The sequence below is a fragment of the Tupaia chinensis genome, unplaced genomic scaffold (assembly GCF_000334495.1).
Source record: "Tupaia chinensis unplaced genomic scaffold, TupChi_1.0 Scaffold144529_1, whole genome shotgun sequence".
Taxonomy (NCBI): domain Eukaryota; kingdom Metazoa; phylum Chordata; class Mammalia; order Scandentia; family Tupaiidae; genus Tupaia; species Tupaia belangeri.
This window is the reverse complement of record NW_006204388.1, coordinates 1,886,305-1,902,370: the sequence shown is the minus strand read 5'-3', so window position 1 is coordinate 1,902,370 and position 16,066 is coordinate 1,886,305. Positions and strand designations below refer to the sequence as shown.

Sequence of the window (16,066 nt, the reverse complement as noted above, 5' to 3'; positions counted from 1 at the left end):
AAAATAGCCAACTATGCAGTTCACAGAAGTTAACTCTGACTGGAAGTAAGGAATACTTAAATACTGGAGATTGTGCCAAGGGCAGAGATATCCTATGAAAATAGCAGAATGGAAGATATGGATTAAGGTTGCTTAGTCAGTTGTTTAACCTTAGCAGTAAGGTTGCTGTGATCAGAAAAATAAAAATCAAAAGGATATTTGTGATTTAACACCTGTTAGTTACAAAATGTCATGGGAAAATGAGACCTAGCATGTGACCATGTTAATGAGTTGCAAGTATGGTATAGCTACAGAAGTCTAGAATCAAGTAGGTCAAGAAACCATGAAGTGAATAGATTGGATGAGTTATGAGCCTGAATGTTAAAGTCACAACAATGCAGCTGGAAATAATTCTAGAAAGGCTATTGACAATTGTAATACTTGAAAGAGGTTGAAACAAATCAGTGGTAAGCAGCTAATGAGTTTTAGAGTACAATTGGCATTTTTATTATATAAAGCTGACAGTAGGATTTGAAAGAAATTTCTCAGTCCTTTGCCCACATGAAGTTCTGGAGACTGTGAAAACCAACATACTTTGAAAGGGCATTTAATGAATGAGGTATTCTCTGAAGACATAGAGAAGTTTGTCAAAGGGAAGTTTAAAGGGAAATGCTATACCTAGAGTTGAGGAAAAGAAGGATGAGTCTCTATCGGTCATGGGAAGAGGTTACAGATGAGTTCAAGGATGGAATAAAGGGACCAGCAGATGCCGTAATGGCTATATCGCTGGACTCTCATGTAGACGACCGCAGTTTGAGTCCCTGACCTGGTGGCTTAAACTCACACCAGGCATGCCCAAGATCCTGAGAGGAGAATGGAGGAGTAGGAATTGAGGCATAACCATCCCCCCCTGGGGGGTGAGTTCTTGCTTTCTGTCTCTCTGTGTCTCTCTGTCTTTCTGGTGAGCACATGTGCCCTATAGCAAAAATCGCTAATAAATAAATTAAATAAATAAATACCTTTTCCCCTAATTCTTTAATTCCAATAGCTCAACCTATTTCAGAATCATGGTAGGTCTTTGGGAGTGGACTACAGATAAAAATTATATCTGTGAGCTTAAAAGTTTATTATTTTGTTGGACATGTTTCTGAATTCATCTCATGTGCTTAACTTTTTAAAAGATGAATAAATATGACCCACTATATAAAAATGCTTAACACTATACACATTAAATAGTTTTACAACTCATAAAAATTAATAGGGAAGTAAATTTTTAAAGAATACATTAATTTTTAAGTCAGTATTTTCTTTTTTATTCACAATAGAGCATGTGCTCACATATATGAGAAAGAGAAGCATCCTCCACATGGTAAGGTTATCTATAAGCTGCTTTGTCCAGTCCTTCAGCCCATCAGATCTTGGAACTTGTTACATCACATGCCTGTCACAACTCAGGCTGAGCAGGTTGGAGATTAGAACTACAGTATCCACGTGGGGTCTGCCCTCTCTTGTGCAGAATATTACTGCTCTGCCACAGAACTGTCCCTAAGTCAGCTGTTTAAAGATATAATTTACATTCAGTAAAATCGTCTCTTTTTAGGTGTATAATTCAATGAATTTTACCAACATATACAGTCACCAATCAAAATATAGTCTGTTTACTTTACCTCAAAAAGTTCCCTTAGTCCAATCATTCACTAATCTGATTACTCTCCCTATAGTTTTGTCTTTTCCAAAATATCATATGAAAGGTATAGTTTTGTGTCTGACTTCTTTATTTCACATATAGATTTTTTTTTTTTTTTTTTTTTTTTACGAACTCCCCAGGCACTGAGTCTGTTTCTGAATAGCTGGAATTACTGGAACATATTTTCTAAACTCTAGCAGAAAGTGCTCCCCTTTCATACCTCTCTGGTATCTCACAATATTAATTGTGCTTTTCTTTCTAGATAATGACCCTTCTAATAGCTAAACACAGTCAATTCTTCCTTATTCTTCTTGAAACATGGAGCTCATCACCAATGCCTGATTCTAGATGTAGACTGGTCAGCAAAAAATAGTGGATACTGACCTCCTTTGATTAGAAGCTATGCCTCTGCTGATGGCACTCACAATGTTAGCAGCTCCATTACTCCACAGGCTCATACTGAGCTTGGGTTGCATTTTATTTCACATATAGATTTTGAGGTTTACCCCTATCATTTCAGTAATCAGCACTTTATTATTTATTTATTCTTTATTGATAGGTAGTATTCAGTTATTTATATATGTATATACATACAAACATGTCATAATGTGTGTAACTATTTATGAGTTGATAGACATTTATATTCTTTAAAGTTTGGGGAGCTTATGAATAAAGGTGGTAGAAATTATACAAAAGTGTTTGTGTGAGCATGTTTTTCTTTTTTTTGGAAAAACACCTAGTGGTAGTCTTCTAGGTAATATATATGTGCATGTTTAACTTTATAAGAAACTTTCAAACTGTTTTCTAAAATAACTTCAATTGTGCATTTCCATTAGTAATATATAAGTGTTTCACTTGCTTTTCTTCTTTGTCTGAATTTGGTACTGTTAGCTTTTATTTTTTCTATTTTAGCCAGCCCATTAGATATAGAATCCTATTCTGGTTTAATTTACATTTTTAATGTTTAATCAGCATCTTTCCAAGTACTTATTCATAATCTATATTGCTTTATTGGTAGATTTTCTAATCTTTTGTCCATTTTTTACATGTTTTTATTGAATTATAAAAATTAGTATTATTTTTAGATATAAGCCCTTTAATAGATATTCAATAGCAAATATTTGTGTTTTATTTTTGGGGGGAGGGGTTGCCAAAGGGCACTTGAGCTCCCTGGAAAGAGACAGAGAGGGAAAGTGAGAAATCACTCCCAAGGAAGATGGTCACACCACAGTCTCTTCTCCTCCATTCTCCTCTTGGGATTTTGGGCACACATGCACACACACCTAGTATCATTTTCAAGCCTCCTTGTTCAGAACTTAAGCTATGGTTAGCCATGTAGGAATCCCATGCCTTAAGAATCACATCACCTTCTTGCCCCAGCAAATATTTGCTCTTGTTCTATGCTTGTATCTTTTTCTGGTGAGCCATTTGAGTTTCTTGTACATTCTGGTTATTAATCCTTGTCTGATGTGTAACTTGTGAATATTTTCTTCCATTCTGTAGGTTGTCTATTTACTCAGGTTTTGGTTTGTTTGTTTTTATGTCTGCTGTGCAGAGAAGTATTTTAGTTTGATGAGATCACATTTGTCTATATTTGGTGCTGTTGTTCACACTTTTGTGGTCTTATTTGAAATATCTTTGGCTAGACCAGTGTCCTAAGACATTTCCCTTATGTTTTCTCCTAGTAATTTCATAACTTTGGGTCTTACATTTCATTATTTAATCCATTTGATATAAGATGAATTAAGGATCTAACTTCCTTTTTTGAGCATAAGGATAGCAATTTCCCCATCATATTTGTTGAAGAGGCTATCCTTTCTTTAAATAATGTTCTTGGGACTTTTGTTAAAAATCAGTCAGCTTTATGTTCATAGATTTATTTCCAGGTCTTCTATTGTTTTAGTAGTCCATGTTGATTTTTGTGCCAGTATCATGCAGTTTGAGTTACTATAGCTCTGTAGTATATACTTGAAGTCAGATAGTGTGGTGCCTCTAGCTTTCCAACTGCCTTCCCAACTCCTGGCCTATGGTTCTTTAACTATTTGGTATCTTTTGTGATTCCATAGAAAGTTAATGAATTTTCTCCAACTTCTGTGTAAAATGCCATTGGTATTTTTTTCTTTTTTTATTTAAGAATTATTTATTTAAATTTATTTATTATTATTTTCTGAATTTGCTATAGCACATGTGTACTCACTAGAGAAAGAAAGAGAGAGAACGAGAATGACAGAAAGTGAGAAAGCAAGCTTCCAAGTCTGGGTCTCGAACCACAGTCGCCTATGTGAGAGTCCAGTGCCTTAACCATATGCTATGTACTGAACCCACCATTGGTATTTTGATAGGGATTTCATTGACTGCTTAGATCACTTTGAGTAGTATTAATATTTTAAAATATTAGTTCTTCCAGTGCCAGCAGATTGTGCAGTGGTTAAGGTGCTCCCACATATTCAACCACAGTTCAAGTCTTAGACCCAGTGGCTTGAAATGCACATCAGACACGTGTGCTCGCCTGCCCAGAATCCTGGGAGGAGAGTGGAAGGAAGGAATTGCAGCATGACCATTGCCCCTGGGAGGTGGTTTCTCACTTTCTGTCTCTCTTTAAAATATATATATATTTTTTTTCCCAATACATTAGCATGAATGCCTTTCCATTTTTACATGAGTGCTTTTTAAATTTCTCTCTTACAGTTTTTGTTAAACAGATCTTTCACCTCCGTGAGTAAATTTAATCTTAGGTACCTCAGAGAAGATCTTTTTGAGATGAGTATTTTTCGTGTCCTTTGCCTTCCTAGAATCTGGATGCTCTTATTGCTCCATAAAGTTCAAAAGTTTTTAGTAATTGTTTCATGAAATAAATTGTCTATGACATTTTCCATCTCTTCTCCTTCTGGAACTTTCATATTGTGAATATTTGATCACTGAATAGTTTCTCAAAAATTATGAAGGCTTTGTCTTATTGTTAAAAATTCTTCTTTCTTTCCTTTTGTCTGTATTATTCCAAACGTTCTCTCTTCAACTTTAGAGAGTCTTTCTTCTGCCTTGTCTAGCCTATTGTTGATACTTACAATGGTAATTTTTATTTTATCTATTAAATGCTTCATGTCTAGGATTGTCATTGTTTTTCTTTGCCATAAGTCACATGCATTCACTAGAAAGAGACAAAGAGAGGGGAAGTGAGAAATCATACTCCAGGGGAGGATGGCCACACCTCAATCCCTTCTCTGTTTGAAATTTGGGGATGCATGCACTCACACCTAGCATAATTTTCAAGCCACTGGGTCTGGGACTCGAGACAGGGTTGGCCATGTGGGAGTCTAGCACCTATCCACCATACCTGCTGTCTCTATTCACTTCTATTTATTTTAATATATTTTGCAAACAAAGAAGGGGTTTGAAAAAACCCTACAACCACAGGACTATTATCATCCCTCCCAGTTAAAAATCAGTTCTTAATACCACCTAATATTTAAATTGTGTTTGTTTTTTTATCTCTTCTGAGCTTCTTAAATGTTAATTTGTGGCTTTAGACTAGTGCTTTCAAACTCTGTTAGAGGCATTACCTCTAACACCCTGCCCTCTGAAACATAATGAAAATGGTTCCTAAATAAATAATTTGCATTTTCATTAATTCACCGAATACTATTTAAGGAGAACTTAAAATGCAACTAGCATTCTAGAAGGTGAATAAAATGAATGATATCCTTGGCCTTGAAGAACATTCAGTTCCATGGAAAGCAAGGTTGGCTTGGATATCATTCTGACACTTCATATGCAGCTTGATAAAAAATCAATCTTGTCGCCTTGCCTCTAAAAACCAGTTCTCTACAAGGTCCTGCTCAAGGTCCAACAGTGACCTCATCATTCTTCATGCCTCCCAGGCTCCACACTGTTGACTCTTCTTCTTTCTTATTCTGTTAGTTCCAAATTGGCTAATTTTCTTCTGAAATGTCTTCCTGTTTTACTTTAATGTAAATGTAATCATTGTACATCTTACAGTGTGCAATATGGTTTTTCAAAGCATGCATACAGTGCATGTCAATTAAGTCAAAGATATTACCATATATATCATTCTTGATAGATAACTTTCTTGTGTCTGTTAATTTTTTTCTGAGTTCCTCATCCCATTCCCCACTATTCACCACCTCCTATACAATATCTGATATCTACATTTTACTCTCCTCCTATTATATCTTCCAATTTATTTTTAAGATATTATTTGTTATAGGGCACATGCGCTTACCAGAGAGATGGAAAGACAAAAAATGAGAAATCACTCCCCAAGGGGGTCGCCATGCCCCAATCCTTTCTCAGGGTTTTGGGACACACACACACACACACACACACACACACACACACACATTTCCAGCATGAGTTTTAGGTCTCAGGATCCAGGACTCAAACCTCAGTGGATTATGTGAGAGTCAAGTGATGTAACCATCATGCCATCTGTTTGTCCCATATTTTCCAGTCTTTCAGTTTCTGTCATAAAGTGTAGACATTGGGCATATATTGAATGGGGATGTATACTTTCCATCTTTCATAATCTGTCTCGCTTCACTTAGCATTATATCTTCTATATTCATCAACTTTGCATTGAATGACAGGGTCTTCAATATGGCTTTTTATGGCTGAGTAGTATTTCATAGTGTGTATGTGTCACATTTTTTCTATCCATTCTTGGGTATTTAGGTTGATTACATGTCTTAGCAATTGTGAATATTGCTATAATTTATATTACATTATATTTATATTTATTTATATTATACTGCTATAATTTAGCTGCAATAAATGTGCATGTGCAAGTATTTTTCAGACTATTTTTCTACCTTTGGGGTAAATACTCAGGATTGGTATTATCAAGTTGTTTAGAAGTTCCATTTGTAAGTTTTTGAGGAGTCCCATATTAATTTTCATAGTGCCTGTATTAATTTACACTCCCATGAACAGTGCAGGAAGGCTTCTTTTTCACCTCAGCCTCATTAACACTGTTGTCCTTTATTTTTTTTAATCATAGCCATTCTGACTAGGATTTAGTTGTATCTCATTGTGGTTTTGATTTGCATTCCCCTTATAAGAGATCAAATGACTATTGCTTTTTTAAATTTCTGATTCTTACTGTGGATTATTTTTCTGATCTCATTGAATAATTTGTCTAAATTCTCTTGCATCTTGTTCAATTTCCTTAAGGTCATTATTTTTAATTGTTTCTCAAGCATTTTGAGGATTTTCCTATTGCTGAGTCTATTACTTGGGAATTATTGTGTTCCTTTGGAGATGTCACGTTACTTTGCATTTTTATATTTCTCAGTTTCTTATGTTGATATGTCCATCTGGTGAAACAAAAGCCTTTACTAATTTATATTGTGATTTTCATGGTGAGACTTTCTTCTGGAAATAGGTCCACAGGTTTTGAGGCTGAGGATGACTTGCCAGGCTGTGGGTAGGAGGACACACCTCTTGACACTGACATGTCTCAGGGATGCCAGCCTGTCTCATATGGACCTCAATGGGAAAAACCATTGTGGGTGATTGTGATCTTACTGGGCACTGGCCAGGGCCTGGTTTGATGTCCCCAGTAGGTGAAGTCACTGCTGATGAGTAATGTGCAACTGGTCTCTGGTTAGAGGCTTGCTTCAGTAGCTGGGGTGAGTGAAGCCACTGCCAAGAAGCAGCTCCTAGCTAGGCACTAGCAAGGCCCTTCTTAGTGGATCTAGAAGGGCAATTTCTCAAAATGTTACCACACAGCAGCAGCCTGAATGAGGAGGACAAAATATGGACTGTGCTTTCACTTCAAGGCTTCACAGCTCTTTAAACTCCTTGATGATTCCCCAAAGTAGGAAAAGACCTCAGCTGACCATTACCTCAACAGGATCCACAAAGGCCTCCCGATCACCTTTCCCTGCTGCAAGATGTTTCATTGTCTCCTATCAAATCCCAACTGGAGGGGATGGGGAAATATATGTAGGGTGTTTATATTCTTTCCTTATAAGACCATCATGAGTCTTCTTATACATTGGCATCCCTACCCCATTTCTGTGGTATTCCAGTGTTCTTCCTCTCTCACTTTGGGTAAATATCAGGTGTCCACTCATTGATTTTGTTTCTTTTTTTGTGGGAGGGAAGTATTCCAACCTTATCTAGCTAGCCATCTTGCTTTCTTTCCTCTATAGTAGATCGTTTTTAACTGTCTTAAAAATGTCTTAGTTTGATAAATTATTTAGTCTCTCTTCATTCAGAAAAATTGAATTATAATTTTAGAGCATAGGGAGAGACAATATTACAAATTTTCAGGGATGTTAAAACAACAAGAATTAGAAAGAAATGCATGAAATGGCAATCATAGTTGTTTTAAGGTTGAATTATGAATAATACTTTTATCTTTACTCTCTAAATTCTAATACTGTTACATTAATTTTATAATTTTATGCTTCATAAATGAAAATGTTTATATGTAAAATGCCTTTCTGGTTAAAGTAGAAGTTTTTACATAGACTTCTTAATGACAGTTTTAAAGCTAGTAATTTCAAATGGTTTAACAAATATAGGTCAAATGCCTGTAATACACTTTCATTTAACTTCTATACTATGTGCAATCACAAAAGGAAATTGTATTGACACAGGTATCTACAAGCCATCTTATTTGCCTATTTCAGAAATTTAAATGAACAGTTATACAAGTGTATTCTAGTTAATATTGAAAGCAATACTAAGGAAAAGTAGTATAATTATACTTATTTACTGATTTTTGCTATGGGACAAGTAATCATTTAGTCATTGGATCAAATCTGGCAAGTGGATATTAGTATTGTCATTTTATAAATAAGGAATATTACAAAGTTCAATAATTTACAAAGATTACATAGATCATAATTGGAAGAACTATAATTCAAACCCAGGTTTCTTTGCTTTTTTCCCCTTTTTTGGGAAACTTTTTGCTATAGGGCATGCGCATTCACCAGGAAGACAGAGACAGAGAGACAGAAAGCGAGAAATTCCCCCCCCCCCCAGTGGGGATGGCCACACCTCAATCTCTTCTCCTCCATGCTCCTCTTGGGATCTTGGGCACGCACGCACATGCGCCCGGTGTGAGTTTGAGCCACGGGGTCCGGGACTCGATCCGCAGATGACTACATGGGAGTCCAGCAACATAACCATTATGCTAACTGCTGGTCCCTCAAACCCAAGTTTCTAACATTAATACCCAGGAGCACAATTGCTAAACTAAGAGGGTGTGTAGTTACAGGGTTAACCATTTTTTCTATAAAGATTTAATATATTACTTTTCTTTAATAATTAATAAAAGGAAATTATTATTTAATAGAGAAAGCTATTTACTGGCATATATGCTCTTTTACTTTTTAATGAATCAGTCAAATGTGGAAAAACCATGAAGTTACTTTTGGATAGAAAAAAAATATTTCTTTTTTAGTTGTTTGTTTTAGAAACAGACATTTTTGCTATAGGGTGCTTGCCAGAGAGACAGAGATAAACAGAGACAGAAAGTGAGAAATCATCCCCAAGGTGGATGGCCATGCCACAATCCATCCTTCTCCAGTCTCCTCTCAGGATTTTGGGAATGCAAGTTTACATGCCCGGCATGAGTTTTTTGGTGTAGGGTCTGGGACTTGAACTACAGTCGACTACTTGGGAGTCCAGCAAAGTAATCATTATGCCATCTGCTGGTCCTGAAAAAAATCATTGCATTATTAAGAGATGCATTCTAAGGGTAAAATATTACATTTCATTGACTAGTTAAAGAATAAATACAGCATGTGACTATGATCTTCATCAAGTATATCTAGCTTGCTATGGAAATACCTTCTTCCTCACAGTTTCTCCCTCATTTCTCTGGAAATGGTGATATTGACAAGTGTAGGTGTTTCTATTAGAAGCCACAACCAAAATGTGGCCCCAAAATGTGGTCAATTCTTAAACCCTCATATATGTATTCTATATAATATGGCAACTTCTGCAACATAATCATTGCCAGAAAGGCAGCAATAAAGTAATATATTTTTTATCAAAGACATAGTATGTCATATAGTGCCTAGATATGAAAAACAGTGAATTTAAGGAAGCTGTATTACTTATACTGTTCTTATGAAAAGAAAATTCATATGTTGAAGACTTTTTACTTATCTGTAGTGATACTTTAAAGTAAACTATCAGGTTAATGGTTTTACCATTCTTATATTTTAATACATATTAAATTTATTTTTTTTAGAAAACATAAGTAATTCCTTCTTTTCAAATGACTATTAGAAACAACATGACATCAAAGTAAAATGGTAGTTAAATTTCAATTGAAATCTATTTAACATCTGTGCCACTGTCATAAAAACTATCATACTGTCAGGCTGTGAGCTTTAGTGCATTACAACAAAGTAAAGTACAGATAAAAATCATGACCTACTATAGGTTTTTTTTTTTTCAATCTTTTAGGATTAAGTTCAGATTTTTAAGTTGAGCATTCAAGGCCCTCTAAATCCTTTTTCTTACTGATATTCTCAAATCTTAATCCCAGTATTTTCATACATAAAGTATTTAGAATTTCTCTGCACATTGTCACCTATTTTTTATTTATTTTTTAAAGAGGTTTTTGCTAGAGGGTACGTGCGCTCGCCAGAAAGACAGAGAGAGACAAAGAGATAGAAAGCAAGAAATCATCCTACCAGAGGATGGCCACGCTGCAATCCCTTCTCCTCTATTCTCCACTCAGGATCTTGCACACAAACGCGCATGGCGTGAGTTTAAGCCACTGGATTCAGGACTCGAACCACAGTCGGCTACATGGGAGTTCAGTGACGTAGCCATTACACTAACTGCTGGTCCCCATTGTCACCTATTTCTAGTGTCTTTTTTTCTCATTATTATAAACATCCTCACTCTTCCCCTGCCTCTTCTGTTTTCCTTTTCTACTTTCATGAGTCCTGCCTCTCTTAAGAACATACTTTTGGGGACCAGGAGGTGGTTAAGGTGCTGGACATGGCCGAGTGCAGTTCAAGTCCCAGACCTGGTGACTTACTTTCTCACTTTCTCTCTCTCTCTCTAAGTTTCTCTGTGTCGCTCTCTGGTCAAACTAAAATAAATGAATGAATAAACAAAATTAAAATAAATAATTTTTTTTGTTAAAAATAACATACTTTTGGAAACATTCTTTATGAAATTACATCCACACTCTCCAACTCCAAAATATAATTGGAACAAGATATTTTCAGTAAAAATAACCAATTAAGCTTAGTATCCTGAGAATGTGTAAATAATTGCTACATCAATATAAAAGTATTTTTTTTAGTTTGGATTCCCCAGAAGCACATTTTATAAAAATACAATCAGTATATTTAGGAGATAATCCCAGCAAATACTTGTTGAGGGTGCGTTGTCAAACTGTTGACTAGTGAGGCCACTGAATCTCGATCCCTCTGGGAAACAGGTAAAATTTTTACCTCACATGACAACCACAACGGATGAAAGAGCTGAGGTATTTATATTCCTGCTAGTCGTTAGTTAAGGACTGTTTCTAAGGGACATTAATTTCTTGGCACTGTAGTTCACCAGGCAAATAAACAGAGCATGCAGATAAAGCCTTCAAACAGCAAACAGGAGTCAGCAGTTGGTGCCCCAAAATGATAAAGTCCCAATGATGTGTGTGAGGCACCAACAGGAGAACAGGAGAAATAAATAAGCAGATATCTCACAGAAGAGAAAACACAAATTGCTAATAAGCTTATGAAAAACTATTCCTAACTAATCAGAAAAAAGATGGTTATTACTATTTACCAAACTGGCAAAAGTGGGAAAAGCTAGCAAAGCTAGCTAGGAAGCACATGCCAAAGAGTTCTTATACACTGATGGTTTGGTTATAAATGTATGGAACTACTTTGAATGAAATTTAGCCATAGCAAGTAAATGTAAACTTGCAATTTGTATTACCCAATAATGTCATATTTAGGGTTGTAAGTTTAATAAACAGATAAACAAAGTTTGTAGTAGCAAACAAACAAACAAAAAATCAACTGAAATACTCACTGGAAGACAGAGGATGGTAAATAAACTGTGACATATTCATATAATTGAATACTATACTACAATGGCCAGTCATTTACATCACAATGAATAAATTTCAAACACTGATTTATAATAGTTCCAGGAAAGTACAGACAGTATAATAAGATATATATAATGTTCAAAAACATGCAAAACCACTTTTTAAAGGGAATTAAATAGTTGTAGTAAAGATCTTTAAACATTGTTTATTGGGGCTGGCAGGTAGCATGGCGGTTAAGGGTGCAAGACTCCCACATGGCTGACTGTGGTTTGAGTCCCGGAGCTGGAGCTTGCTTTCTCACTTTCCTTCTCTCTCTTTCTCTCTCTCTCTCTCTCTCTCTCTCTCTCTCTTTCTCTGTCCCTCTCTGTTCAGGTTAAATAAATAAATAAATAAATAATTCAAACAGCAGTTGGAGTAATGTAATGGCTATGTTGCTGGATTCCCATGTAGTCGACTGTGGTTTGAGTCCTGGACCAGGTGGCTTAAACTCATGCTGGGCATGTGTGAGTGCATGCCCAAGATCCCTAGAGGAGAATGGAGGAGAAGGGATTGCAATGTGGCCATCCCCCCTGGGGGTGATTTCTTGCTTTCTGTCTCTCTTGTCTTTCCAGGGAGTGCACACGCCCTATAGCAAAAACCTTCTCAAAAAAAAAAAAATTGTTTATTCAGGAACTTATAGGGCAAATAGGAAGATGTAGTAAGGGAGGGGCACTACATGGTTTCAAACATATTTGTTCAATTTCTTCATTCTATTGTGGGTACATATATGTTCAATCATAAATATATGAAAGACATTTCACAACTAAATATTGGAAAGAGGAAGAGAAACCATGGAATAAAACACAGATAGCATAACCCAGGAGTAGGAGGAAAGGCAAGAAAATTGTGCTAAAGGCAAAGAAGGAACAAATAGCCCATGATGGTAGTTCTATTTGTAGATCTTTGAGGAATCTCCATATTGTTCTCCACAGTGGTTGAACTAGTTTACATTCCCACCAACAGTGTAGGAGGGTTCCCTTTTCACCACATCCCCGCCAACACTTATCACTTTTTATATTCTTAATCTTTGCCATTCTGACAGGGGTTAGGTGGTATCTCATTGTGGTTTTTATCTGCATTTCCCTTATGATGAGGGATGTCGAGCATTTCCTCATATGCTTTTTGGCTGTTCGTATGTCTTCCTTAGAGAGACTTTTGTTCAGCTCACTTTCCCATCTTTTAATCGGGTTAATCATTTTTTTTCGCATAAGGCACTTGAGTTCCCTATGTATTCTCGTTATCAGTCCCTTGTCTGAGGCATATTTAACAAAAATATTTTCCCATTCTGAGGGTTGTCGGTTCACACTTGTTACTGTGTCCTTTGCTGTGCAGAAACTTCTTAGTCTAATATAGTCCCACTTGTCTATTTTAGGGATTATTGCCTGTGCTTTGGGAGTCTTATTTAAGAAGTCTTTGCCTACTCCAATGTCTCCCAGAGTTTCCCCAGCATTTTCCACAAGTAGTTTTATTGTCTGAGGTCTTAGGTTCAGATCTTTGATCCATTTTGAGTTGACTGTTGTTAATGGTGAAAGATGGGGGTTCAGTTTCATCTTTCTGCAGGTGGATACCCAGTTTTTCCAGCACCATTTACTAAAGAGGTTTTCCTTTTCCCAATGGATTGACTGATATCCTTTGTCAAAGATCAGTTGGCTATAAGCTTTGGGAGTTATTTCTGGGGTCTCTATTCTCTTCCATTGGTCCACATGTCTGTTTTTATGCCAATACCATGCTGTTTTGATGACCACAGCTTTATAGTATATCTTGGGATCAGGGAGTGATATGCCTCCTACTCCATTCTTCTTACGCAGGATTGCTTTTGCAATACGAGGTCTTTTATGGTTCCAGACAAATTCTATAATTGTCTTTTCTAGATCTCTGAAGAATATCTCTGGTATTTTGATTGGAATTGCATTAAACATGTAGATTAATTTGGGTAGAATTGCCATTTTGATTATGTTAATTCTACCAATCCAGGAGAAGAGAAGAGGATAGAGAAAGATAGCAAGTGAACAATAGAGAGGCAGGACGTTAGTGAGAAACAGATATGGCTTATTAACTGTTAATGATGACATGTATAGTATTCTCAACTGGATTGGTCTGAGAAGTATTTCATGATGGGCAAAGTATTTTTACAAGCAAGATGAGAAATAGCGATTGACTGTTTTAAAAAAATAATAATAATAATAATAATGTTTGGGGAAAACATAGAAAAGATATCGAATGTTGAAGTGGGGAGATTAATGTCTTTGTACTGACTGACATGCATGGCATTCCCTTTTGAAAAAGCAATGTAATACACTGTAAAGTTTATGTAATCCAATGTAATATAAAGAAGATTATGATGATAATCAAAAATTAAAAAAAAAACACATTAAAAAAAAATAGCCCATGATGACAGCTGTTGCTAATAGTGTGGGACACAAAATGGAATGAGGCTAATGGAATTGGAACGTCATTGGTGAATGTAATTGAGTAATAAGATTTAGGGTAGATGCCAGAAAACAATGTCTTGAGGAATTAAAAAGTGAATATAGGCAACTCTTCATAATTTTGACAATAAATGCAAGAAAATGAATTGGTTATAATTTGAGGAGAAGGCAAATGTTCAGGCTATTTAAAAGTATTTTCTAAAAGAACATAATCTGAACTGGACCAGAGGTAAAGGCATTTAAGTTATCTAAATAGAAATTACTTATAGAAAAAAATCAAATAACTGGACCAGAGGTAAAGGCATTTAAGTTATCTAAATAGAAATTACTTACAGAAAAAAATCAAATATCCTTCTAACAGAGTCTCCAAGAAAATCCTATTAAATTTTTATAAATTATGATATATTTAATACATTCTTATATAGAAAAAGATTTAAATGACTACTTTATCCAATTTCTAAAATTTCTCCCCAAATATTTTCTCAATTTAAAATTTTTTCTCAATGTAAAAAGATTTTTATAGCCCTTATGACTGACTCAGTTTAGTTACCTTTTCAATGTTCTTACTCATATTCAATAAACATGAATTAGACTAATTTTTATCATAATGTACATACATGTTGAGCCTGCCTTACAGAAATTATCAGTTAAGGGAACATACTTCTTTTTAATATTGGGCAGCTTTAGTCATCACTGTAATGAATCGTAGTTGGTTTAATGATTTAGTGAAATAATAATTAGATATTTGTGTCTGTATAACATGTGGATATTCTACTAAGAAAAGAACATTACTCTTCAAATTACTGACATGCCATAGATTTTAGTTAAAAATGTCTTGACTAGCATGCATAGTTAAGCCAGCAGTAAAAGACAATGTTGATGACCAGTAGTAACATACATCTCAGTATAAAAGAGCAATGTGGTGTGGGCAAAATTCATTTATCTTAATAACAGGCAAAATTTCCATACTGTAGCAACATGCTCAATAAATTCTTTCATTACTGTGTTACCAAAGGAAGGTTGAAAAATGTATTACATTTGTATTTTTTTCTCCTCAGCGATACATATTTTTGTTCTGTTTCTATAGCAACATTGATGCAGTGACTAAAACTTTTTCCTTTTTAGACTCCCTGATGGCTTCACGCAGCTTCTCAACCTGACCCAACTTTACCTAAATGACGCCTTTCTTGAATTTCTTCCAGCCAATTTTGGAAGGTAAGAATAAGAAATTTAAATTATGCAATTTTATTTTACCTTAGGTAAATACTTTGCCAGTGTCAGTAGATGAAGCTTCAAAAGCAACACTTGTGATTAAGCTTAGGCCTCATTCTTAGTCAATAAATGAGTATAAATTAATGAAACTTTCTGCAAAGAAAAAGGAAAATTAGGTCTTTATGAGACATAAGCAATCAAATAAATTATAGGTTAAAGAGTTAAATATTAAAAAAGGAAAAATCAGGAGAAAAGTGCAGATGAACATTTATAATTTTTTTTTTTGAGAGGTTTTTCGCTAGAGGGCGCATGCGCTCCCCAGACAGAAAGAGACATAGAGACAGAAAGCGAGAAATCACCCCCCAGGGGGGATGGTCATGTCGCAATCCCTTCTCCTCCATTCTCCTCTCGGGATCTTGGACACGCACGCACATGCACCCGGCATGAGTTCTAAGCCACCGGGTCCAAGACGCGAACAGCGGTCAACTACATGGGAGTTCAGCGACATAGCCATTAGGCTAACTGCTGGTTCCCAACATTTATGATTCTTGAGCCAGGAAATAGAAGCAAAGGAAAATGTTATAGATAGGTTTGATGATAGAAGTACTTTTAAAATAATTTCCAAAAATAGCTAAGGTAAAACCATAGACTTGGGAAATAATGACTATATAT

At 35.5% G+C, this 16,066-nt stretch overlaps 1 protein-coding gene across 1 annotated transcript in view; it reads left to right on the top strand.

Moving 5' to 3' along the window:
• The window catches only part of LRRC7 (leucine rich repeat containing 7), a 543,267-nt gene that overhangs the window by 267,436 nt on the left and 259,765 nt on the right, over positions 1 to 16,066 (top strand). Inside the window, exon 6 of the mRNA XM_006167144.1 lies at positions 15,308 to 15,397. Within this exon, the coding sequence (XP_006167206.1) occupies positions 15,308 to 15,397 (90 nt within the window). The remainder of the gene's footprint in view (positions 1 to 15,307; positions 15,398 to 16,066) is intronic.